The sequence below is a fragment of the Brachyhypopomus gauderio genome, chromosome 7, assembly GCF_052324685.1.
Source record: "Brachyhypopomus gauderio isolate BG-103 chromosome 7, BGAUD_0.2, whole genome shotgun sequence".
NCBI classification, from domain to species: Eukaryota; Metazoa; Chordata; class Actinopteri; order Gymnotiformes; family Hypopomidae; genus Brachyhypopomus; species Brachyhypopomus gauderio.
This window is the reverse complement of record NC_135217.1, coordinates 12,999,942-13,027,558: the sequence shown is the minus strand read 5'-3', so window position 1 is coordinate 13,027,558 and position 27,617 is coordinate 12,999,942. Positions and strand designations below refer to the sequence as shown.

At 44.0% G+C, this 27,617-nt stretch overlaps 1 protein-coding gene across 1 annotated transcript in view; it reads left to right on the top strand.

Annotated features, from left to right (window-relative positions):
* LOC143518939 (uncharacterized) overlaps positions 1–10,834 on the top strand; it is a 69,657-nt gene extending 58,823 nt beyond the window's left edge. The window contains exons 5-6 of the mRNA XM_077011869.1: positions 6,418–6,579; positions 8,940–10,834. Coding sequence (XP_076867984.1) covers positions 6,418–6,579; positions 8,940–9,032 — 255 coding nt within the window. The 3' untranslated portion in view covers positions 9,033–10,834. The remainder of the gene's footprint in view (positions 1–6,417; positions 6,580–8,939) is intronic.
* Positions 10,835–27,617: the final 16,783 nt, after the last annotated feature.

Genomic DNA, 27,617 nt, shown 5'->3' with positions numbered 1-27,617 from the left:
ACATGGTGAAGAATCTAAAGGAGACTGGTGGAGTATAGTTAGTCACCCTGACATGGTGAAGAATCTAAAGGAGACTGGTGGAGTATAGTTGGTCACCCAGACATGGTGAAGAATCTAAAGGAGACTGGTGGAGTGTAGTTGATCACCCAAACATGGTGAAGAATCTAAAGGAGACTGGTGGAGTATAGTTAGTCACCCTGGCATAGTGAAGAATCTAAAGGAGACTGGTGGAGTATAGTTGGTCACACAGACATGGTGAAGAACCTAAAGGAGACTGTTAAAGTGTAGTCAGTCACCCTGACATGGTGAAGAACCTAAATGAGAATGGTGGAGTATACTTGGTCATCCTGACATGGTGAAGAACCTAAATGAGACTGCTGGAGTGTAGTTAGTGACACAGACATGGTGAAGAATCTAAAGGAGACTGGTGGAGTGTAGTCAGTCACCCTGACATGGTGAAGAATCTAAAGGAGACTGATGGAGTATAGTTAGTCACAGACATGGTGAAGAACCTAAATGAGACTGGTGGAGTATAGTTAGTCACACAGACATGGTGAAGAACCTAAATGAGACTGGTGGAGTGTAGTCAGTAAGTTAGTAAGGCAACTGTATGTATTCAATGTGTTTCTAATTAAAACGCCAGTGAGTGCATTATATTATTGAGTGATATTGTTTTATAATGTGAAAGAAATGCAAAGCTGCCTCACAAGCCGAGTCCTCTTTCTCACACCTTTCATACATCGCTCCCCCCATTTCTTGGGAACACAGAAATGGGGCTACCACACTGCTGTTTGTACGTTCCCTCCATGTCCCTCCACACCACGTGTGCAAATCCCGCCTCTTCCGACTACACCTGGACACTGTCATTGCACTGCACAGAGGTTACTTGGCAATTTTAGATCTTTTGATAAATGTCATGGTTCTATTTATGCAAGACATGTGAACCAGACGTAGGATGCACAAAGTGAGCAATAAAGGATCCTTTATTGTTGGTTTCTGGAATGTCACATGGCTAATGTCACATTACACTGCGGTATTCAGAGGACCCCAGGATGTAACTGAATTGTTAGCATTGATGTGAACTAAACCTGGACTAGTATCTTAGAACACCACAGCACATGTAGCTCTGTGTTTAAAATAATTTAATTTTATGCATTTGAGCTGTTTTTAGAAATGTACCCCAATCTCTAAATAAAGATTTACAGCTATATTTGATACTACCATAACATGAATTCTCAACACTAATGGTGCCACCTGCAAAATCATCTGTTGTACCCACATTTAGCCACTGTAGTCCACATAAACTAGCAATAAGAAAGCCATGAGGCTATTTCAGCCATCTTCTCGTTGTGACTGACTAGGTCAATATCAGCCAAAAGTCATTTATGGCATACTGGCGAGCTTACTGGCAATGTGCTTTCTGTAGCTGACGTACCCCAGCATAGCAATATGGCACCTTGGGGATGAGGACATATGGTGGAGCGGAAAGTGGTGGACACAAATTAATCATCAACACACACATGCATACTCTCTCTCTCTCTCTCTCTCTCTCTCTCTCTCTCTCTCTCTCTCTCTCTCTCTCGCTCTCAAACACACACAAACACACTCCCGTACACGCACGTGTACACCATCTTCATCCAGCTGTCGAAAGCAGGCTGTGTCACCATAGCGACAGCAGAGTGCCGCTGAAGAACCTGGCCAACAGCTGCTCTCTGTGGAGACGGTATTGAGTCTGCGCTAGCCCCGTTCTACCCTAGTGTGTGTGTGTGTGTGTGTGTGTGTGTGTGTGTGTGTGTGTGTTTGCACGTGTTTGTGTGCATACATGTATATGTTCATGTAGATCTGTATTTATGTCTGAGATGAGCTGGGTATGTAAACACATAACCCCCCGCTGTGAGTGTCATGGACAGAGAAACTGTGGATGTGTGGGTGGCTTAATATGTGTATATGCATATATATGCATCAGTGCATGATGAGTGCGTGTGTGAGGCTGTGATACAAGATGGATCAGACAGCTAACTTGACCTGAAGTAAACTGAGTGCTCCTCACACTGTGGCCCCTATGTAGTGGCCCCACCTGAGTCTCTAGGGCAGCTGTGACAGGACCCATGCCCCTTTAAGAGTATCAGGAAGTGATGCAGTAAGGAGAATGGTGTAAGCAGTGGAATGCGAGAAAGAAAGCGGATTTTCGCATTCAAACAGAGCGTGGATTTCACTTTGTCAGAGACACTACGGGACGCTTCAGCAAACCTTTCGCTTGTCTCAGCGCGGTGTGTATCATCAAAGGCAGGATTACAGTGGGCCAACCCTGCTGGGGGAGTCAGACCTCAACGCCTGACAGGTTTGAGTTTATTAGTTCCTCTGTGAAAAAAAGAGCATGTTCAGCAAGGTTCAGACGTGGCGAGAGACCAAGCACGTATCATCCATTAGCATTCAGGCGGAGATGCTGGATTGTAAGGGGGTGAATGAGAGAGAGAGAGAGAGAGAGAGAGAGAGAGAGACTCGCACGAGTATACGCATGCGCTTACGGAAACTACCTCAAGAGCCATTAAACATGTCACCCTTCCACATCTCCCACCTCTGCTGTCTGCAGACGTTTGAAATACGTCTTCCCCTGTGACATCTTCTTCCATTGCTGTTTCCATCATTTTCCCCAGGCAATGCTATTTAGAGCTCCACGTCACCTGCTGCTAGCACCCTTTTCTTCCCCATGTCGGTTTTCCCTCTGACAGTTTTCCTTTTTTTTTCTTTGTTTTCGCAGTCTGCCATCTCTTCAGGCGACAGTCTGCCCTCACCTCCATGTGCTATCTTAGCCCGCAGAGTCCATTTTTTTCTCTTTTTTCAGATTAGAGCATTACTCTCAGAGGACAACTTGTCCCTTACGCACACCTGGTCCCTGCCCTGGGCCCAGAGTCATCCCTTTATCTCCTTTTGTCAGTGGTTTGAAGGCATATACTGTCCCCTACACTCAACATGGAATCTATGGAATATACATCCCAGGTATTTTGGCCCTTTATGTGGTGCAGCCCATGAAGCTGCTGTTGTCCACTCGGCTTGTGTCCGAACAGCTCAGAACCCCACTGCTCTGTGACATCTTCAATCCATCCAACCATTCAGATCAGAAAGTGTGTGACCTTCTTCACAGTCTCTCCAATTGCTTTTGTTCAGACAGTGTGGTGGTACTGGGTACTGTCCAGATGCGTTTTTGGCAAGCCCTCATAATTCATAGCTAATCTCGGCATGGCTGAATGGATTTTTTTATACTAAGCCTGATTATCGGCCCCGTCGCTAATCCTCTCAGTAAGCAGGTTCCCTCGACATGCCGACAGCTTCCAGACCGGATTCCAGCCAACACAGAACAGACATGGAGGGAGCTCTCACTACACTACATGCTCTCTTGGCTCCAAATTGGCTGCAAACTGAACAGTCCAAAATCGAGTACACCGTGCTCATGGAAGACTCCCATCTTAGATCATCAGTCTGGTTCATTTGCTTCACTAACAAAGAGCTGCTGATAGCAGAATGAAGACACGGTGAACCTTTCTCCACATTAGTCGCCTCCATCGACAACAGTGCTGTGTTTAAGCCATCGGTAAAAAAAACGCATGTGTGGTCTGCGGTTTTTCAAGTCGAGATGAAGTTTCACGGCCCAATAGGTTTCGCATGGATTTGAGTGTATGCACAATTTGACTCAATTAAATTTCAACACATGGAACCTTAGGGCCTGTTGTTTGCGTATGCTAGACAATCCCAAAGCTCCTTTGCGGAGATTAACCCTGTCGGACTTTAAAACAGGAAGGCGACAGCAAGATCTAGATTATCCTCGTGAGACTGCTATGCCCTCATATGAAGACTTGGAAATTTGTATGAATTAACCCGCTGTCCACATAAGAGCACATTGCTTTTTTTTTTTTACACATTATTTCTTAAAGAGACTGCATTGTTTCCATAGCTATCAGGCATCACATGATACAGATGGCAAGGGGAAATTAGAAATTGCACACAGATGCACAGTTAGTCTCATGAGGCTATAGAACATTTACTCTACAGCTATGTAAGTTAGATTCATCCTGAGAATGTTAATGTCTTATAAGGGGTGGGAACCACTGTGATGTATTATCTCCATCTCCTGCTTGTTGTGTTGAACTGCTAGTACAATAAAAGGCTTAGTAGAATTACACACTGTAATCTGATACCATATTGCACATCTGTAATAATCTAACTATGGACCTTCCTAATCCTGGTATATGCCCTTAATGTTTATTTAGGCCAAACACATGGTTGAATATGCATAAAACAAAGTCACGACTCATTTTTCATCTCTTTGCTTATCTTGTATTTTAAGCTTGCAGATATGACTGTGGATAGTGGATAAATTTGAGAATATATTTAGATTAAGAAACATATTTGCTCATGACTGTATTACATTAATATTATCTTAGTTGTAAAATGTGATGATAAACTGCAAGAAAGAGCAATATCTACTGTAATTATTGGCAGACTTACAAGATATTGTTACTGGTAAGTTTTCATAGCACCTTAGTGAGACTGCAGAATCCAGGGTCATCCTCCTTGTATCTACTCTATAATGTCTAACATCATTGAAATTACCAACATTTTAGTCACACCAGTAAATGTCAACATACTACACAAATTATATACTTCATCACAAACACATACTTTGTATGCTGGCAAATCAAAATGCCAAACTACCATAATATTTAATTACTTACCCAGTATGATCTCACGATGAAAACTCATAATGGTTAAGGTTATAGCTCGTTTTGGGTTTCATGTGTCTAACCTTTTCTTATGACTTCATTTGCATGGAATCCAGCAGCATATTTCCAGGTCGTAGTAATTCATGTGAACTTTTTTTGTGAGAGCACATTGATTAATGCACATGAGCAGTACAAAGAAACATCTCGGGTGAACTTTTATGACCCATTAGTGTGTGTTATCGCATTCAAATGCTTCACTGGCCTCGTAACCACAGCAACAACACTTAATGTATCGATATGAGAAGTCACAATGAATAATGTTTACACTATGCACTGTGTAAGGCATGCATTTACCTTACAATCAGATTATTTTGACTAGTACTACAGATAAAGGAGCTTATGTGTTGCTATCATGTACTACTAAGTGATATGCAGGAGTATCTTCATCCTCTGATGTCAAAGCATTTCTATTTGTTAGTGTTTGTCAGAGATGCAGAGAAAGAAACATAGACAGAGACATATAGAGGAAAAAACACATTTTGAGAGAGAAAGGGACAGTGATACACAGAGAACAGGATACAGGGAGCCTGCGTGGAGACCATGTATCTTCTCATGTTGTCTGTGTTTGGTTAACCCAGACAGGAGAGGTACTGTTGCAAGTCCAGAAATAGATTTTTTCAGCACTTTATCTGTTGTATATAGAACACTGGATACCATTGGGGAAAACAGTATGGCATGCTAGAGTCATTGAGAGAGATTAAAAATCTGCAAGGCCAGCGTGTTATTGTGTTACCTTCCAGCCCTTTATGGAGTCTTGATCTTATCTCTGCTTTCATTTCAACTAGTCCAGACTTTGAATAATCTGCTTTAACTTATGTGTACAAGTTTTGAAAATATATGTAAGATAAACTAAGCTAATTTTACCAATTAACATCTGTGATGGGAATGTGTAGCAGAAATCATGAAATGATTTCTGATGACTGCCAATGTCTGCCACTGTCAGGCCTATTTGCTGTCCATTTTTGAAGTAATGACAGTGTATTGTAGATTGCCTAGACTATTGCCTGTGATGATTATTTAGAAGTCATGGGAGGAGAAGAAATCAACAAAAAGCTTAGCATCACACATGCTAATGATCTTAAATAATGCCTTGTTCCTCTGTAGTCATGTCACACACATTTTCTGGACAATGTCCTTACTATGAAGGAATACCAGACAAAACATTTACATTTACGGCATTTAGCAGATGCTCTTATCCAGAGCGACTTACAAAGTGCTTTGCATCTGATCACAGAATTACAAAACAGATATGATCACAAATCAGAGGTAGCCCACCTTGTTAAATTTACCTTGTTAGGTGTAGTGGTGACTGAGATTAAGATTAGAGTTGACTATGTGGGCAACACACAAAAAAGAAAAAACAAATGCATGCACCTGTGTGTGTGTGTGTGTGTGTGTGTGTGTGTGTGTGTGCGCAAACATGTCTACTTAGTGGATGTCCCAGTCTCTCACAAATGCCATTCACTGCTAATGGGAGGGAAAAGCATAAACACTATATCATAGACGCCAGCAGGAAAGTGTCCTTTATGAGTTGGTCCAGTCTGCAGGTGGAACATAGTGGACATAATGGTTTGTGATGCCATTTTGACGTCTCACAGCTGACTTTCCGTAACAGACATGCTGCTTTTTTTAATAGGTTTACGCATCTGTGGTAAAAGCAGTTGAGGAAAATGGAAGGCTTTCCAGTGGAGGAGAAGGAATTTGCATCTGTCCACTACAGCTTTTGGAGGAGTTTTACTCAGCGAGTAGCTTACAAGCCTATAGGGAAACAGAAAAGTCTTCACGATTTATTGAACAGGTCAGTTCAGTATAAATGAATGTGCCAAAATTCCACTTCAGAATTATATTTGGGTAGCTGTGATATAATTATGTGTGAAATGTTACCATATTATACAGTAACCTACAATGTAATGAAACTGCAGCACCCAAACTGTATTGTGCTATTAAATATTTCTAGTAGATCTAAGGTCCACAATGGCCATCAGTCAGATGGCGGTAACGTAAAAGCTCTCCACTGGCAACCAGTAAAGCAATAACCATTTGGTCCTTAGGGTATGTAAACCCCTTTTCTTGTACTCTACCTCACATACACATTTTCACATTAACCCCCACATTCCTGTGCTGCAGCATAAAACTCCTTTTACAATGCGCCTAGTACAGTAACAGCCATATATCACTTTCATACAGGGAAACATGTTGTAACCTGTTAAAACCTGTTAAGTTGAAGTCAAATTGTTCACCCCTTTATCCAGTTCCATGGCTGCCTGCTAGCAAGAATGTGGTCAGATGCTACAGCACAGCAATCTTCCACAAACATTTGGAAGGGGTTCAATTCATGAACCTTAATTCATGAACTTTAATCTTTCTTTGAACCCCCCCCCCCCCCCTCCCTTCACATCTTACTAATCTGCAAATATCTGCAAAGACAACTTTTTTTCCTCTTGGTCTCATACCTTTCTCTTTCTTTTGTATTCCCATCTCCTGTTGTTTTCTGCTCTATTCTATTATTTTCCCTGCTACTTTTTTGCTAACTCATCCGAACTTCTCACACCCATTCCATTTATGCAAAATTATACAGAAATGGACAAAATGCAAGTGATAAAATTTAGATTTTAAAACTTTTGTTAAATGCATAGTCTGAAGAGGATACCTATGCAGTCCAAAACTCCCTTTTTTAGGGGACAACAGAACAGAGTCTTAACAGAGTCTTGGTGAGGTTACCATAGTAACTCTGACCACCAACAAAATGCCAGGTGTCTGTGGCTATGCTGCTGGCACCACAGGGTCTCCATTCCCTCCCTGCAGGGGCTATCTCACTTCAAGCTTCCCATAATGCCTAGAAACAGATAAGGGAGGGCAGTTGAAGAGAAGTTTGGGCTTCAAAGTTTTTGAACTGTTACAATGCAGGAAATAGAGGAACAGTCTGTTTACCTGCATCTTAAGGGTTTTATCTGTAGACTCAAATTAGAATTTTAAATTTGAATGTGTTAATAAATCAGACATTTATAACAACTGTTTAGAAAGTACAGTTTGAGGTGGATAATTATCATTCATTAGATTAAATCCAGTATACTTTCAATGCATCAAATAAAAAATGACTGGATGGGATAATGATGAATATAGTTAATACAAGAGGTGCCATACCCAACACACTTAAGGGGCACATATCCTTTCAGATGTTTTGAGATCTGGGATTTTTATTGCCCTTTTTAAAACCAATTTGAGTCTGATCATTCATATCTGACAGCATAATAGACAAGTTCTTTTATGCTATCTTATACATGCCAGAAACTATTGCAGAGCTGGTGAATTACCTTCCTTAAAGAACATTGAGTCATTCCAAGCAAGTCACATCTCGTGAGTTCTGCAGGGTTTAGTTTGGTATTATGCATAGAAATGGGCTACCTCACAAAATTAAGCCAGTGTAATGAATAACCTATAGTGAATTGACTATGAAAACATAGTTTCATAGCTTAACTAAATTACACATAGGTAGTTTCTGTAACAACTGCCTTAACTACAAAGATTAATGTGATCAATTGAAAGATTCAAAACAAGGAGATGCAGAGTTGATGAACTGAAGCCACTGTGTGGGCTTGTTAACAACCAAGCAAAGCATTATTCTTGTTAACTGGCTACTCTGCTAGGTTTTAAAAATGAACTGTTCTGAGAATGCCTCCATTTAAATGTCAATTGCTTCTCCTTGTTTGTGACACTGTAGCTCTGATTGTTGTCTGTACTTTTCTATATCTAGCATATTCATAGAGGATATAACTCCCCTCAGCCACACACCCTGGTAAAGATGCTATTTGTGTGCACTCCAACAAAAATGGCTGCAGATGACCCCAGCTATGGACTTTATTTTTACTAAAAGTAACCAAATATGCACAGCCGATGGAAGATCTGTTATTGACGTTAGCTCCCATTAAACCCTTCATGTTATTAACAAACACTCATCAAGCCTTCCTGCAGCTTGCCTCGGGTCACAATTAGGCACTGAACAAATTAGTCTGCAGATTCTGTGAGTTTTCTCCAGGTGGTTATGGGAAATGTAGTCTTTTCTTATCATGGCTCTGAATCCTGCGTAAGGGTCACTATAAAAGACACATGCCACTCTTTCTTTCTCACCTTTCCTGTTTCCTCCCTCTCTTCTCAAAGCTCTCCCATGGCCCAGGCCAGCCCGAAGGCGTTGAGCTGGCAGCGCTCCACATGGCACAAAGGCACTGCGGCATTCCTGCTGTCTGCGGTTAATCTGTGGTGTCAGCTTGTGTTAGCCGGGGCCGCACCGGAGCCCAGGGAATATTAAAAAGGCCAGCGGCAGAATTCCTCTGGAGCAGAGGTGAGGAGGGAGAGGGAGACGGAGAGATGGCAAGGCCATAAAGTCACTCTCAGGATGCACAATGTGAGTCCCAGAATGTGGGGTATGTGTATATTTGGGCACTGTGTATAACTGTAATAGGCATATGGTGATTTTGGACCCTCCATACAAGAATCTGAAACGTGTGATCCACTGCTTTTCTGTCTGTGTTCAAAGCTTCAGAGATGCTGATTGGGTATATTGGGGCTGACCTAGGACCAGCTTAGCATTCTTTCTATTCATTTCTATTCTTTCTATTCATTCCCAAATTCTTTCAAATCAGTAGCTCTTAAAAAAAACTGCCAGTCATGTTCACTTCACATGGTGTGCCATGGGTTGATGTTGATATGACGATTTCCATGATTAATTTTAAAGGTTTTTTTGTGGGGAGCAGTCCAACAGAGCAGCACATAACTGGAGTCATTAAGCCATACAAATATTTATTTCTATTTTACCATGCTGCATCTTCCATAACGCCCCTCCCCCATACAGACACACACAAATGAACTCTAACAAAGTATGCTTCCAAACACATTGATCCATGAGTCATCATGTGTGTATATGTGTATATTGCTAAAAGCGACCACATTGGTGGAGCTTCCAGAAATATGATGACTGAGAATTTCCAGTGCAATTACAGAACACCTGCATGCTCTCTCTCCAGATTCCCCCCAGGACATTGTCCATGTAAAGCTCAAGACTGCAGTAATGTCCAATCACAATACAGGACAAACGGAGGCAGGAGAGTATACAGATCTAGTTACAGTATAGTATTAAGCACTTAGCCATGGGTATGGATGAATATCTGGCATCAAGGCAGCCTTGGGTGCCAGCTACTGCTTTCTTTGTGGGTCTATATTTATTGCATGTCCTCTGTTATTGCATCTAGACCTGAGCTGGGATATTTTAGTGGAGATTATTTTTAGATAAGAGGTAGGGAAGAGTAGTGATGGTAGTGAATGGAACTGCTTCCTGCATGGTTCTGATGGGTCTGAGTACAGGCTCAGTAGTGTGGCTGGCCATACCCGAAACAGACCAGGGGAAAAAAGACCCACTCGAGAATAGAGGAGTCGAGATTTTTAAAGGTTAAAAGTGTTGCAGCCATTGTACTTATTCTTGGTATGCATTCTCATTTTTGCAGTGGTCCTGAGTGTTGTAACCATTGGCTTATGTGTATGCAATATGGAATTCGGTTATTATGCAGGGGCTAATAACGCAAATGCAGATTGAGTTGTTTAATGCAAACACTGTCTCTCTAGCCTATATACAACTATGATGTACACCTCTGATGAGTAGGAGTGTGTGTGTGTGTGTGTATCCAAATGCAGGCTAAATGAGGTCGGTGGGACAGCTACTCCACAGCGACTCCCTGTGCTGTGTCTCTCCCTCTTCAGGGTCAACGAGTACACAATGTTACCCAGAATCCCCTGGCCAAGCCCTTGAGTTAAATGTGCTGTTCCTTTAAGAGTATGAAACAGGAGCTGCCTGTGTGTGCCTCTGACAGAGACACACAGGCAGCCAAGAGAGAGAGAGAGAGAGAAATAGACCGGGGAGGAGGGGAGGTAATAGGGCGAGAGGGAGGTGAGATTGAAAAAATAGACTGAAAGAGAGAGAGCAAAAAGGGAGCAAAATTAGAGGGAGAAAGTGAGATAGTCAACAGCAAGGGAGGAAAGGGAGGGAGGAAGGGGGGGGGGGGGGGGGGGGAGAGGCCAGCAATTCGGTTTAAAAGGCAGAGCAGGCAGGAGACCAGAGAGAAAGACAGAGGGAAAGAGAAAGAAACTCGCTTCAACCCTGCCCCCACTGCAAAGACGTTAACCCGCCATTATTCATGTTGTAATATTGGTTTGCTCTGTTGTGCTGAAAGGAAACAGTCCTGTTGCTAGGAGAACGGAGAGGTAGCCCTCTCTTATTGGCCACGAAGATCAGCACCATTATCCAATGAGAGGACTCTGGAATCAGCAGGAGAGAAAAGGAGAGAGTGGGCCACACTAGTAGACTTGATTAATATGTTAGACATGTTTTATAGGTTAGAATAAGTCTGAGAGTAGATGTATGGAAGAAGCAGTGGGAGGGATATTTGGGTATGTGTGAGTTTGTGTGTTTTCATATGTCACTACAAGTCACTGCATAAGCACTACATAAGGGTGGTGCTATGAGCGTCTCATAAATACAACTTTACTTCTTGTGATATTGCACTTTATCTTGGTGTACCAAAAAGAAATAATCATTAAAACGTGTAATGTTTTAGTATGTACATAAATGCGATATGAACTGAATTATAACTATGTTGTAACAATTTATAAATGTGTAGTAACACATACCCCCTGCATGAACTATTACCAAAAGGAAACTAAAGATGAAAATAAACCAAACAGCATATTTTCTTGATACAACACTGTCATCTTAACAATTTTATAAAAATATGCAAAGCTACATTTATTGCCAATCACTGAGAATCACTTAATTTCTTGTATCTATATGTATGAAAACCAGTTAATTGTTATGTAAAATCACTTGCACAAATAACATTAGTTTGTTAAAGAATGTTAAAGACAAAAGTTCAAAAAGGCAGATGATTTAAATTATAATTACAGCTCTTGTGCTGGAAACATGTAATCATAATAATAATAATCATATGTTATTGCTTTAATTACTCTGTTCAATAACACCACTTGCATGTACTATATATTTGTCATTTTAAATGCATCTTTAACCTGAATTAGTGTGTCATTGTCCTTTCTTTACTATCTTCAGGAGAACAGCCGCTGAGTTATAAATGTTGTATAAGCCAAGCACTGTGTATGAAGACTTTTATATGAATTTTATCTTTCCTTTTTACTCTACCTCACTGTTCATATTTCTGAACTTTGTAAATCAATCACAAAGTATATATATGACAAACACAAATATTTCTCAAATTATTTTATTGCTATTTAAAATTAATTTTCTTTAGTTTGAAGTCTTAGAGCTACAACAAATAATTAGCAATCAAGATGTTTCTTACAGGAAAATAAAAGATGTGCCTTTTTTTGGTGGCGTTCTTTATAGCTTTGTGTGTCAAGATTCCTTTTAAATTCCCCAGTGAATTAATTAACATTTATTATTTTTTTAACAAAAACCTATCGAACCCCATCAACCAATGTTTATTATAAACAGAAAAAAAAGACTTCTCAGTTAGTCTTTTTCATTTTCATTTCATATGTGTATTGCATAAAAAATTTAGTTTTTTTTGTTTTTGAAGCACCACTGTATTTGCTGCTGGCAAGTCCACTAACCCACTCACACCACCCACTACTCCATTCCCTGTTAGCAGTGCTCACCTCCACACTGTAGAAGTCTCACACCCCCCCCCCCCCCATCTGTAGAAATTGGCTATGGCTTGGACCCTTCTACTGCAGCCAGTCTTGGGGGATTTCGCAAAGCACACATTTGTACACACAGCATTTGCTTTCAGTTCGAGTTGGTAATCTCCAAATGTTCATCATATGGACCTCCAGATGTCCAACGTGTGTCAGAACCCCTCCATGAAGCTTAATTAATGAATATTGACAGGTTTAAACATTTTTTCTGCTGTTTTTTGTTTTGCTTAAAATCAAAGTGACATTCCAAATGGCACTGAAAACAGCAAAGCAGGCAAAATAATGGTTTGACTCCAAGGCAGTCATTTTACAGCAAGCTAACAGTGATGCTAACAAAGAAGTAACAGATGCTAAGATGATGGCTTGCCCAGACCAAATCCTATACAAACAATGAAAGAAGATATCAAATTGAGATTTTAATGGCTATTAAACACAATACAAGGAGTACACGGTGAACTGACAGCAGACACAGTGAATATCACAGATGCTTTAGACAGAATTAGCATGAATCATATCCCTGCTAACTGACAATAGTGCCATGAAAATTGTTATTGAGAAGTTAGTGGTTAACCCTTTCCAGTCTGCCCTTTCAAATTTTGAAAGTAAAATTTAGAAGAGTTGATTTTCATCCATCCATTCACCACGCTTAAATCTGTACACTGTCCAGTTGGATGAATGCATAAACTATACTTTGATATCACTGGTGAAGAGGTCTGTGGCGTAAATTTTTTTCCATACAATTTCAATTTTACACTCCATCCAGAGCTAGATAGCTCCATTGAGATACACACCTCCTGTCCTCAAACATAAATAGTGCTACTTTCATGTGTAAAAGACTAACTTAGTTGATATGTGGAGAAGAACCCTAACTAGGGTTGCCACCTAGGTCTGTGTCATACTGAGCGAGTATGTTGACGGGGGGGTGTGGCGGCGAAGTTGTTGAGCGCGGGGTGGCGAACGTAAACGTAATGTAAAACGTTACCGGAGGAGGTTTAAAATGGACACAGCGAGAAAAAAAGTGTGCAGAAACAGTCTGAATCGTGGTTTGAACTAACCTAGTTTTTTTGCCGGGACAGAATATTAAAAAGACGAAAAACCGGGACAAACCGGGAAAACCGGGACAGGCACGTGAAAACCGGAACAGGTGGCAACACTAACCCTAACCGGTTACATGTCATACCTCTCCAGTACTTACTAGCCTTTCTTCAGATTCCCAAGATGGTCCCTTCCCAAGACAACTTCCCAAGATGGTCCCTTTCCAAGACAACGTCCCTCAAGACCACTTGGCTTAGGGATCCAGTATTGATGAACTTTACTGGAAAACAAATAGATTTTTTATTTTAATAATGTCAGATAACTGTAGCTTTAAGCCAGGAAGTCTCTAAAGCCTTAAAATTCCTGCCATTTGCTAAAGACGCAGCTCCATAAACTGACAGCTAAATATAACATTTTATCTGCAAATAAAGCAACAAAATATCAGAGATTAAGGTAATCCTATAATAAACAAGGTAAAAAGGCTGGTAAGATATCAGCCTGCCATATTATGCAGGTGGAACCAGAGAATCCAATAATACATTCAAATAGATAAGGAGGTGAAAACCTCTGACCTTATATAAATAAATAACACCAACATCATTCAGCTTTACATATACAAAATAACTTTTGGATCCACTATAATTTCTCCCCATGGATGAAGACTTCCTAGGCTCATTAGAGTTTAACCTTGGGTCTAGTAACTCTTTAAAAGCATGAAAGGATGAAAACCTCATGGACCTGATGAAATCCCAATTTAAATACACAAGGATTTTAAGAATAACCTAACACTTTGTTCAATATGTAGCCTATTAATCTGCTCAATATATATCAATAATTGTTTGCTAGGGCATCCCTTACTTCCTTGCTCAGCACTGCAACAATTATGCTATTTTTAGGTACGCCTTGCTAGTACCAGGTTGGACATCCTTTTGATTTCAGAACTGCCTTAATCCTTCGTGGCATAGATTGAACAAGGTACTGGAAACATTTCTCAGAGAGTCTGATAGTATCATGCAGTTGCTGCAGATTTGTCGACATCCATGATACAAATCTCCTGTTCAGTCTCCTGTTCCATGGTCAGCAACAATGCTCAGGTAGGCAGTGTCACCTACACAATGCTCAACTGGTACTTACGGGCCCAAAGTGTGCCAGGAAAATATCACCCACACCTCCACACACTTAAGTCACCTTTCTTCCCCATTCTGATGCTCGGTTTGAACTGCAGCAGATCACCTTGGCCATGTTAACATGCCTAAATGCATCGAGTTGCTGCCATGTGATTGGCTGATTCAACATTTGTGTTAATGAGCAGTTGGACAGGTGCATCTAATGAAGTGGCCGGTGAGTGTGTGTATTGTATTAGCTAAGAAGTTAAAGCTAATTTTATCTAAAATTGTGCACTGTGACCATAATATATTTTTCTGGAAGAGCAGGGCTTTCATCACTCAAGAATACTATTTACACTGGCTCAAGAACTACCTTTTACACAGGCACTAGCCTACTAGCAGGTAGGATGTAGATGCAGATTTGAGGAGTTTTACTAAAAGAAGAGACTTACACAAAAACAACATACTCATACAAAGAACAGAGGTGACATGAAAGGCTAACATGAAAAGACATAAGGAGCATGAACTACAAAAGGCATGAACAAAAATTAGTGGTCACAACTTACAATAACCGACAACACTAGAGACAAAACACAGGACTTAATTACACTAACTAAACAAGGAACACAACAAGACACACCTGAAATCAATAACAAGGGGCGGAGAACAAGGCGGGGGGGTGAAGACAGAGACTATGGATTGCAACTAGGGACTTCAAAATAAAAGACACTCAAACACACAGAGAACATGTAACGTGGCTCGCGCCACGGAGCGAGGAGACGGACACAAATGCAGAGATGAGCGAGATTTAATACAGGGAATACCAAAACCAGAGTCGATAGAACAGGCAGGGGTCATAACGTGCAAGCAGTCCGAACAAGAACAAGAAACAGGCATGACGAGACGAGAACAGGGAAGACTCACGGACCAGGCAGGAACAAACAGATGACGGGAAACACAGGGCTAGAAAAACAGCGAACGTGAAAGCACAAACCGACTGATAGAACAAAACCACGGATGACTCGACTGGGGGAATGACGGGACTTAAATACATTGAACTGAAACAAGGAACAGGTGATGACAATGACACGGGGGCGTGGTAGCAAACGAGGAATCACGGAGACAACGAGCAGGGCAGGATAAACAGGCACGGGACACAGACACAAGGGAACCCGGAGTGACAGCTAGGAGAGGGGGCGTAGCCATACGTGACAGTACCCCCCCTCAAAGCGTGCCACTCCGGGGCACGCAAGGGCAGACAGGACAGGGAAACAGACTAGGACCGGACAGGGAACCACGGTCCATGGCAAGGGACAGGGACAGCAGACACGGGACGGACCAGAGGGACAGGACACGGGACCTGGGGCATGGCAGGGACAAAGACAGGAGACGCGGAGACTGGCCTAGAGTTGGACAGGGACACGGCATGACATGGGATACAGGGAGACTGGACAGGGCCAGGGCGAGGTACAGGAGCAGGGCCAGACAGGACAGGACCGGGAACAGACACGGGAGTGGGGCCAGGGGACAGGGCAGAGGCACACGGAGGCAAACACGGCTTGGACAACTGAGACTGGGACAAGAACAAGGTGGGTGATGACTTGGGGAACAGACACGGGGACAGGGACCTGGAGGGACCGACCAGACACAGACACAGGGACGGGCACAAGGACACGAACAGGTACACACACAGAAACAGGGACCAGCACAAATCCAGGGACGGAACAAGGGAGCAAGGGGAGCATGGGCAACGGGACAGGAGTACAGGGCAGAGCAGGGGGCACACAAAGTCCATGCCCAGCAGGGGGCAGCACAGTCTCTTGGGGGACAGGAGCCGGCAGGCGGGCAGCGGGAACAGCATCCAGCAGGCGGGCAGCGGGAACAGGAGCCGGCAGACGGGCAGCGGGAACAGGAGCCGGCAGACGGGCAGCGGGAACAGGCAGCGTCTGCTGGCGGGCAGCGGGAACGGGAGCCGGCGTGGACGACCCCTCCTGGGTCGCGGGGACAGGAACCGGCGCGGACGACCTCTCCTGGGTCGCGGGGACAGGAACCGGCGTGGACTGCCGACGGGCAGCGGGGACAGGAACCGGCGTGGACTGCCGACGGGCAGCGGGGACAGGAACCGGTGTGGACGACCCCTCCTGGGTCGCGGGGACAGGAACCGGCGTGGACCTCCTCCGGGTCGCATAGACAGGAACCGGCGTGGACCTCCTCCGGGTCGCGGGGACAGGAACCGGCATGGACGAGACGTCCTCGGGGGGCGTGACCGCCATACTGACGTCCTCGGGGGGCGTGTCCGCCATACTGACGTCCTCGGGGGGCGTGTCCGCCATACTGACGTCCTCGGGGGGCGTGTCCGCCATGCTGACGTCCTCGGGGGCGTGTCCGCCATGCTGACGTCATCCCGGGTCTGAGCCGGCCACTCCTGGGGTGAGTGGCTAGTACTCCCCCCCAAAAAATTATTTGGGAGCCTTCGGGGAGCGGCTTCCGGGATCATCGGAGGGAGGTCTTCTTTCACGGGGTCCGGGTTGAGCCTGGAAGAACACACAGACACACACGCCCCTCGGTGGCTCTCTCTGCGATGGCTCCGCCTCCTCTGAGGCGTTGGGAGCCCGCAGCAGCCATTGAGAGCCAACTGAGGGTTAAGCCACGGCTCGTTTGTGCGCTCGTTCTGTCTGCCCGTGACTTGCACTACAGGTTGCTCCTCCCTATAGTGTTCGCCAAGCCGGGCAGACACGTAGTGCTCAATCGGAGTCTCGTCGCGAAAGCCAGCCAAAACCGAAACTGACTGCGCTTTCTTCTGAGAGCGACTAGACTTCCGTGTTCCCACAGCGCTAGGGGTATTCCTGTCTCCGGCTCGTTCGCGCTGTAACACATGAGAGTTAAACTGCACGGAAGCAGCCAACAACTTGTTACAGCGACTAAACTCACCGGAGTCTCGCTCTCTCGCTGTGTCCTGGTATGATCCGTGGTTATGTAACATGGCTCGCGCCACGGAGCGAGGAGACGGACACAAATGCAGAGATTAGCGAGATTTAATATAGGGAATACCAAAACCAGAGTCGATAGAACAGGCAGGGGTCATAACGTGCAAGCAGTCCGAACAAGAACAAGAAACAGGCATGACGAGACGAGAACAGGGAAGACTCACGGACCAGGCAGGAACAAACAGATGACGGGAAACACAGGGCTAGAAAAACAGCGAACGTGAAAGCACAAACCGACTGATAGAACAAAACCACGGATGACTCGACTGGGGGAATGACGGGACTTAAATACATTGAACTGAAACAAGGAACAGGTGATAACAATGACACGGGGGCGTGGTAGCAAACGAGGAATCACGGAGACAACGAGCAGGGCGGGATAAACAGGCACGGGACACAGACACAAGGGAACCCAGAGTGACAGCTAGGAGAGGGGGCGTAGCCATACGTGACAGAACAAAACAAAAGACATGACTGACAGGGGGGAGGCAGGACCACGTGACACATAACAGGAACAAAAATTGGTGATGAATAACCATCAAATACCCCTGCAGGTGGATGACATGTTTGCTCTAGTTTGAAACAAACTCTACCTATATCTGACCTGATAAGTGCATTCTAACTCACAAGGTTGTTATAATTAACCACAACAACTATACCAGCTAACTACAAACAAAGTATAGTTATGCAGTTATACATCTTATAAATAGGTTGACAAAAATACCAATATCCTTGATCGTATGCATCAATGTTCTAAAAATGAAAATTGTACCTAAACGTTTGTCCAAGATTTAGGCTTTATTTGATATACTTGCCATAGGATAGAGGTGGATTACAATTACCTCATTTTATAGGGTACATCTCTGTAAATGAGCTGGGATGTTCATTCCCTAGCATGGGTCACAATGGATGCCTAGTCATTTCCAATACCTTTACACTGCTATATTTACTTAGCAGATAAGGTAAACTTAGGGTCCCAAAACCTAGTGAGCTGTCTACATAGACAACATTTTACGTCATAATGTGTTCCTGACACATAGGCTGTCCCAATTCTTAGATACTTTAAATATGCTGCCTACTGAGATAGCTATAATCTGGCCGAATTTTGGTTCTGTCCCAAAACATAGTGAGTTGCCTAAGTAGGAACTGGTTACGTAAGCAGCTGTTTAAGTAGGCAGCATTCTAACCAACAACTGTCCTCATAAGGTAGATTATTGAGATGCTCTAGTTAGAGAGCAATTTCATCAAAGCTTAATCTCGTCCAGTGTATACGACCGGTGTGTTTACCTCAGTTGCCTGGGCGTTTCAACACAACGTATTCTCTTCTTCCCAATTTGTCGCAATTTTAATTCTTGCGTTAGATAAAATACTTGTGCTAACTTTGTTAGCTACCTCCGCTTTCCGCACCAATCACTGACAGACACTAGGTTGCAGATGTCTGTCTTTTTTATTGTTGTTTGTGAAGGATTAGACGAGCACTTGCAAAAAATGCAAAGTGGATCAGGCCAAGATAGCAGAGGGAGCACAAAGTCCAAGCAAAAATCCTCTTTTTCTCTTCTTTTTATTATTTTTCTTTAGAAAGTGAATATTTGTGCAAATAATTACTCAAAAATAATAATAACAATAATCAAGCATCAACATCTCAAAAGAAACACACTATTCAAAAATCTCAACTTGCTGAGTCTCTCTCCAAGAGTCAGAAACCACTATGGCAGCAGAATTCAAAAAGAGGGTCTCTCCCTATACAAGATCAAATGCTCGGCCTTCACATAGGACTCAGACTACACATATAAAGAAGGTGGCCAGCACCATTCCTACACAATAGGGGAACACTTAACATTCACCTGACCAAACATACATTAGACATACTCTGATGCATCAGTAAAACATTACACACAATTTACAACACAATTTACATGAATGAAAATCCAAATCTAACATTGCAGCCAACATTTAAGAAACGACCATTCAACCACAACCCATCTCCATCAACCCCCTGACATTTCAGCAAGCTGAACTGGACCGTTTCCGGCCGGAACAAATAAACAGGCCTTTGTTCCTCGCCGACCCCTTTTTGCCGCCCGCAAGTCCGTCGCCCCTGAAGAACAAACAGTGGTATGAACTCTCGTTTATTTTCTCTTTCTGTACTTAAAAGAAACACCAATAACCTTGTAAGCACAATAAAAGACAAGCATTGGAAACAATTTGTCTAGCGTCCTCTTTTCATTTTAAATATTTCGTTCGTTCCGCCGCAGTCCATAGCGGGACAAAAGTCTCTCGGTTGCCGATTAGCTCATAGCGTTTCTGAGCAGCACTTCCATCCAGCGCCTTTGGGGAACTGAACGCCAACGTCAGCATGTGAGCAAACGTATGAGCATGTGCATATACGTGTGTGTGTGTGTGTGTGTGTGTGAAATAAAAAGGGAAAAGATGGAGGAAATGTGCGGTCCGTCCACGACCGTCACACACCCCCCCACCTCTTGTCTCACGTCGGCAGGCGGGAGAGGAAATCAGCAATGGCGTTATCCCTCCCAGGAATATGGTGGACGGTGAATCGGAACGGTTGCATGGCCAAGTACCACCTGGTAATTCTCGCATTGGAGTCACGCATGCGGTCCATCCACTGCAAGGGCCGGTGGTCTGTCTCCAACCGGAACTCACGGCCGAGGAGGTAGTACCTGAAGGCGTCGAGGGCCCACTTCACCGCCAGGCACTCCTTTTCGATGGTTGAGTACCGCACCTCCCTCGGGTAGAGCTTCCGGCTGATGTACGCCACTGGGTGTCTCTCACCTAGGTCACCTTGCAGGAGCACCGCCCCCAAACCTGTATCGGAAGCATCTGTCTGCAAAACAAATGTCTTTCCAAAGTTAGGACAATACAAAACAGGTTCATTACAAAGGGCGCTCCGAATGTCCTCAAAACAGATCAGCAGCGCCTCCACACTCGTACCTGGCCGTTCCCTCCACTCCTTCAGATGATTGATGTGCAGCACTCGTCTGGAACGCTTCGAACCCGGCCCACTGACTTCATAAGTAGTCGACCCCAGTTTCCGGGTCACCTCAAAAGGGCCTTGCCATTTGGCTAACAGCTTACTGGTGTCGCTTGGCAACATCACCAGCACTTTGTCCCCGACCTTGAAACTGCGAGCATGAGCCTTGTGGTCGTAGTAGAACTTCTGTCGCTGCTGGGCTTGCTCCAGATTCTGCCGCGCCAATTCGGCCATGTTCTTCAGCCGCTCGCGCATCTGTAACACATACGTGAGGGTGTTCTGCACTGGTGGGTCCTCCTCACTCATCCAAGTCTCCTTCAACAGTGCCAGAGGGCCCCGCACCTCACGTCCATAAAGCAGCTCGAACGGTGAAAATCCTGTTGAGGCCTGTGGCACCTCGCGATAGGCAAAGAGGAGGTAAGGAAGCCAACTGTCCCAATCTGCGCCTGACTCATCCACAAACTTGCGCAGCATCTGCTTGAGAGTTTGACTGAAACGTTCAGTCAGGCCATCCGTCTGCGGATGATAAGGCGTGGTGCGTAACCTCTTAATACCTAACAACCCATACACCTGCTTGAGGAGTTTTGACATAAAATTTGACCCCTGATCCGTTATTATAGCTTTGGGGAACCCGACGCGCGAGAACAACTGGATCAAACACATGGCAACAGTCCTAGCCTTGACGGCTTTAAGAGCAAACACCTCAGGATATCTCCCACAACCGGAAGCGGTTCTAAGGGGACCTTAGGAGGGGACCTGTTAGCAGTCTTCTGACATTCTGGGCACGTCTTACAAAACTCAGCGATGTCTTTTGCCATGTTTGGCCAGTAAAAGTACCGTATGATCCTGCCCACAGTCTTATGTTTGCCCAAATGGCCTGCCCAAGGTATGGAATGGCCCAACTCAAGAACTATCTTTCGAGCCTTTAAGGGGACCACCATCCTAGAACTAGCCCCTTCACTTTTGTACAATACTCCATCCTTAATAACAAAATCCTGCCCTGACACCTCACCCGCATCAACGTTGCCCTGGGCCTGCCGATACAAAAGGCCGATATCAAGGTCTTGCTGCTGCATTAACGCCATACCTTGGGGAATCTCTACCGGTACACCTTCCAAAGCAAGACAAGAATCCTCCTGCTCCCCAACACCTCCAAATTGCAACTTCTCTCGCCTCCTCTGTTTCTTTGACTTTCTGGACTTACCCGGCCGAGCCTCAATGTCTGCATTGAAAAACGGCAAGGCCGAAAGTGGAGCTTCTTCCTCTCTACTCTTAGCCATAGCTCGAGTGACAGCCACGTTACACTCGTTAACACCAGCAACAAGCTGGCACAAAAGCGGAAAATCTTGACCCAAAATCATGGGGTATGGTAAGTTATCCACTATCCCAACCTCCAGCGAAAAAACCTGACCTGACACCTTCACATGCACGCTGGCAGTGGGGTACGCCTTCTCATCTCCATGCACACACTTAAGATTTGTCATTACCGAATAATCATAGAGATTTACCGGAACAACATCTGCCCTGACTAAAGACTGCATACTGCCCGTGTCTGCCAATGCCTCAACCTCCCGCCCATTTAATATTACAGTATGCAAACTAGGAGCTTCTGATTTTAAAGGAGCGCTATCCCTTGATACTGTACATATATTGGACTGATTGGCAGGATTATTGGGACATTTAGGTTTAATATGCCCTTCCTCCCCACAATGAAAGCACACTGGTACTCTAGGGCTACTAGGTCTAGGTGTAGGGCTAGCCCTAAAAGCAGAGGTAAACTTAGGGGGGCCATTCTTACCCCCTACAGACGTGCTGTTGCTAATGCCGGCTTTTAGCAGCGTGCTGTTCTTTGGTGGCGGGAACTGATGGCGGGGTCTGCCAGGGTCTTTGCTTACTCTCCATTGGGCATAGGTCCATGGCTCATTCTTTCGTCGGGCTGCTACAAAGACATCTGCCAAGGACGCAGCCTCTAACGCTGACTTGGGGTCGCGTTCCTTAATCCACACCTGGAGGTCTGGTGACAGCAAGCGAAAGAACTGTTCCATGACGATCATTTCCCCGATCTCCTCCTTGGTTCTCTTCTGCGGCTGGACCCACCTCTGATAAAGGTCCCGCAGGCGGACATACAACTCCCTAGGTGATTCTTCTCCTTTTACCTCGGTGTTCCTGAAGCTAAGCCGATAAGTCTCTCTATTAATGTTGAACTTGGCCATTATGGCGTCCTTCATTTTCTCATAATCCAGGGCTTCAGCGCTGTCCATGGCAACGTACGCTGCCCTAGCTTTGCCCGTCAGGAGGGGCGCTAACCTGACTGCCCAGTCCACGGTTGGCCACTGACACGCCACCGCTACTCTTTCAAAGGTAACTAAAAAATGTTCGATGTCATCATGCTCACCTAAGCACTGCAACTTAGGTTCTCTCTCTAAAACTGTCCGCCCCTGGTTGTTCGGACGGGGTGGCGCCACTGAAGCTGGACGAGATGGCGCCGCAGACAGCGAGGGAGCCGCCAGATCGGCACTAGCGACCCTTACGGGCATAGTGATGACAGTGTCTGGTTCAGGAGTTGTTCGGGTATGGACCTCTCTCTGCAGCATATTGAACTGGTGTTGTATGGACTTCCATCGACCCTCCTGTCGTACCGCTTCTTGCTCAAGCTGGTCCTCACGTGCCTCCTGCCTTGCCATCAGTGCACGAAACATATCACGAAGCTCCTGCATTGACAAGTCTTCAGCCACCGCAGCTAATTCTGGGTCAGCACCACTATCATCCTCCCCACCGGTGGCACCTTCTAATTGGTTGGCTCGGCTAGATTGATTAGCGCTGCATTTCTTGGGACCCATCTCATGCACTTTGAGAAGCCACAGCAATCCAGGGTAGTGAAAAAGTCAAAATGAACTAACAAAAAAAAACTGCTACCCTCTATAGCCTTGATCCCACTTCTGACACCAGTTGTGAAGGATTAGACGAGCACTTGCAAAAAATGCAAAGTGGATCAGGCCAAGATAGCAGAGGGAGCACAAAGTCCAAGCAAAAATCCTCTTTTTCTCTTCTTTTCATTATTTTTCTTTAGAAAGTGAATATTTGTGCAAATAATTACTCAAAAATAATAATAACAATAATCAAGCATCAACATCTCAAAAGAAACACACTATTCAAAAATCTCAACTTGCTGAGTCTCTCTCCAAGAGTCAGAAACCACTATGGCAGCAGAATTCAAAAAGAGGGTCTCTCCCTATACAAGATCAAATGCTCGGCCTTCACATAGGACTCAGACTACACATATAAAGAAGGTGGCCAGCACCATTCCTACACAATAGGGGAACACTTAACATTCACCTGACCAAACATACATTAGACATACTCTGATGCATCAGTAAAACATTACACACAATTTACAACACAATTTACATGAATGAAAATCCAAATCTAACATTGCAGCCAACATTTAAGAAACGACCATTCAACCACAACCCATCTCCATCAACCCCCTGACATTTCAGCAAGCTGAACTGGACCGTTTCCGGCCGGAACAAATAAACAGGCCTTTGTTCCTCGCCGACCCCTTTTTGCCGCCCGCAAGTCCGTCGCCCCTGAAGAACAAACAGTGGTATGAACTCTCGTTTATTTTCTCTTTCTGTACTTAAAAGAAACACCAATAACCTTGTAAGCACAATAAAAGACAAGCATTGGAAACAATTTGTCTAGCGTCCTCTTTTCATTTTAAATATTTCGTTCGTTCCGCCGCAGTCCATAGCGGGACAAAAGTCTCTCGGTTGCCGATTAGCTCATAGCGTTTCTGAGCAGCACTTCCATCCAGCGCCTTTGGGGAACTGAACGCCAACGTCAGCATGTGAGCAAACGTATGAGCATGTGCGTATACGTGTGTGTGTGTGTGTGTGTGTGTGTGAAATAAAAAGGGAAAAGATGGAGGAAATGTGCGGTCCGTCCACGACCGTCACATTGTTTCACACTGCAAATCAGTCTAGTATGGAAGCTCATTCCTGCCGCTTGAAGAAAAAAAAGTCAATATAGAATCTCAATTAGAGGTGTATTCAACTAAGGATTTTTATAGTCGAATCTGATTCGTCAGATTTTCCCTTTAGTCAACTAATAATCTAATCTGTTTTTTGTTTTTTTTTTATCTAGAGCACCTTAAACGGGATCCCGTTCTCATTCAGCACTTTTTTCCACTTCAAAGTAAAAACCTAAAACACTCAGATAAATGAATAAACATGGCAGGTTGGCTTTATTCAGCTTTTATTAATTTACGTATTTATTTTTTTATGAAACTGTCACGATAAGGCGGCCCCCTACTGGTCGCCTCCGTCCACAGCGGCTGTTGTTGTTTGTATTGTTACGTTGGGTGCGTTCATCAGGTGGGCAGAGCCCGTGATCCGTTTCACCTGAGGGTCGTTTGTTTGACTATATATGTCTTGTCTTTGTACCAGTTGACCGCTGGTCATTATATCCTTAATTCGGATCTAAGTCACAGGTTTTTGGTTAAAAAAAAACCCCGTGTACTGGTATCTTTTCTTTTGGGCGTGGCAGACAGAAGGAAGGTGGCGAGTGTAAAATGGAGACAAATTAAGTATTATATCGCGATCGATTCTTAGTGTTGACTTGTAACTCCCGCGGTAGCCCAACTCAAAAGTAGCCCAAAAAACCGCAGCCCGCGACCCCAGAATTTTTACCCGCGGCTGGACTTTCAAACAAGCCCAATTTGGCGTGAAAACGCGAACCTGGCAACTATGCAGCTAGGAGAGGGGGGCGTAGCCCTACGTGACAAGAACAAAAAAAGTCCTGCTATATCGTTTTTTTTTTTCTTCTTTTAATTATTAAATTATTATTGATCTATTTGCGCACACGGCCCTCGTCCTCACTCAGTGCGGCCCGCGGGCCGCCAGTTGCCCATCCCTGTTAAAGAGTGTCTGGTGATCATATTGTATGTTCAAGAGGTAGATCGAGAGGTAGACAAAAGGACCTACATAGACAATGAAATGCTGTGAAGTTTGCCCCGAGTTCTCAGCAGTGCTGCCATCCTGCAGTGCAATGTAACGGGTCATATAAGCTAATAGCCTGAGTGATAACCACTGAACATCAGGTGTTAAGCTTCATTCTCCCTCACTGAGATGAAACTTGTCTTATGTTTTGACATGGCTCTTTCCATGTCATAGATAGGTGCTTCCATGCTAATGTTAGTTTAGCAAGATACAGATTCTCCAACAACTCTCAAAACATAACACAGATATTTGTAAATCCAACAAGTTTTTTGCAAGAGAAAAGTTCTTGTTCTATTGCTGGGAGAACATGAGTTCAGTTCCTGATGATGACAGTACGTAGGGCTGAGAGAGTAAAATAGGATGTGGAAAGAGAGATGGCATACTCACTGTCCCCTGTCAATTACAAGTGATATTGGTCAATCAGGGGTGTCTGTGAGTATCGGAAGGGGTTTGGATGGTACTATCCTCTAAGTGTGTTACTTTTCTCCTGATACTCCATGAGGTACAAGATATTTGAAATATCTGGTGATGTTGTCCTCCCTGGTTAGCAGCTGTTCTGTTAAAAGATGACCAAAAAAAATGTATCTAAACGTTTAGCTATATTATTACTTTGGCTGATTCCACAGTCCATGACATTGTTTTTCATTTCAATATGCTTATATATAAACATTTTTTTTTATATTTTCCATTATAATATGTTCAAACTTAGAAGTGCTCCAGAAGGGCACACCCATACTTGTCATTGCAAGAAGGTTTGCTTGCTGTGTCTCCCAGCAGTCTTAAGAGCACAGACAAGATAACAGGTCATGTGCCTTTACGTGAAGAAAGCTGGATAGGACCCTTGAAGAGCATCAACCAAACAGTAGGACTGGTATCTTCTCCTTTGTGTGAGAACTAACAGGAAAACCAGTGTCAGGGCTCAACAAAATGGCCTCCAGCAGGCTACGAGTGTGAATGTTTCTGACCAAACTGTACGAATCAGACTCAATGAAGGTTGCATGAGGGCAATGGCACCCACTAGTGGGACCTGTGCTCACAGTCCAGGAGCATGCAGCTTGAGTGCCATTTGCCAGAGAAAACCATAATGGGCAGGTCTGCCATTGGCAATGCATACTCTTCACAGATGAGTCCAGGGTCTCACTGAGCACACTGTGACAGACATGAAAACGTCTGAAGACACTGTTGATAAACATTATGTTGCCTGCAAGATTTCCAAGCATGACTAGTTTGGTGGTGGGTCAGTGATGGTCTAGGGAGGCACATCCTTGGAAGGTCACACAAACTCAAGGCCCGTGGGCCAAATGTGTCTCGAGAGCTTACAAAGCCTTATTGTCCAAAAGAAAGTCAAATATGTGCAGTGACCAAAAACTACATTTCCCACAATTGTTACCCACGAAGTGACAGCATATCAACACTGCAGTGTTTCCATATCGATGCAATTTCCCCAATAAAGTGTAACTGAGAAATACAGATAATGATCCCAAAATGTCCAGGAAAAGAAAAATCAATGCAGATGGAAGGGTGTTTCAAGAAAGATTGGGAAGCGATTTTTGTAGCACAATTGCTATTTTCAGTTATTTGATATTTCAAGTTTTGAACAAAGTAATTGTGATATCTTTGATCTTATTTTTCTTTATTCACTTGGATAGTTTATTTATTTATTCGTTAATTGATGGAGTAATGTGGGTTTCATAACATAACAAATTAAAAGGATGTTACGTTTTCGATGGGCAGGCATGACGCAAGTGCAGAATTTAGGGGATTTTAATTAAAGAGAGTAACACACAACACGACTATGACACAGAAGGCAGAGGGAACTATGCTAACCAATAGGGAGAGGATACCAACAAAACGGGTAAGCTAAATAACAGAGAGACGTTAATGTGTAGACCATAACAACCAAGAAACCATATACGCATACAGGGGGGGAACATAACATAAGAGACGCAATGATACAAGGGTAACTAGGAGGAGGTTACACAACAGCATTAACTAAAACTAAA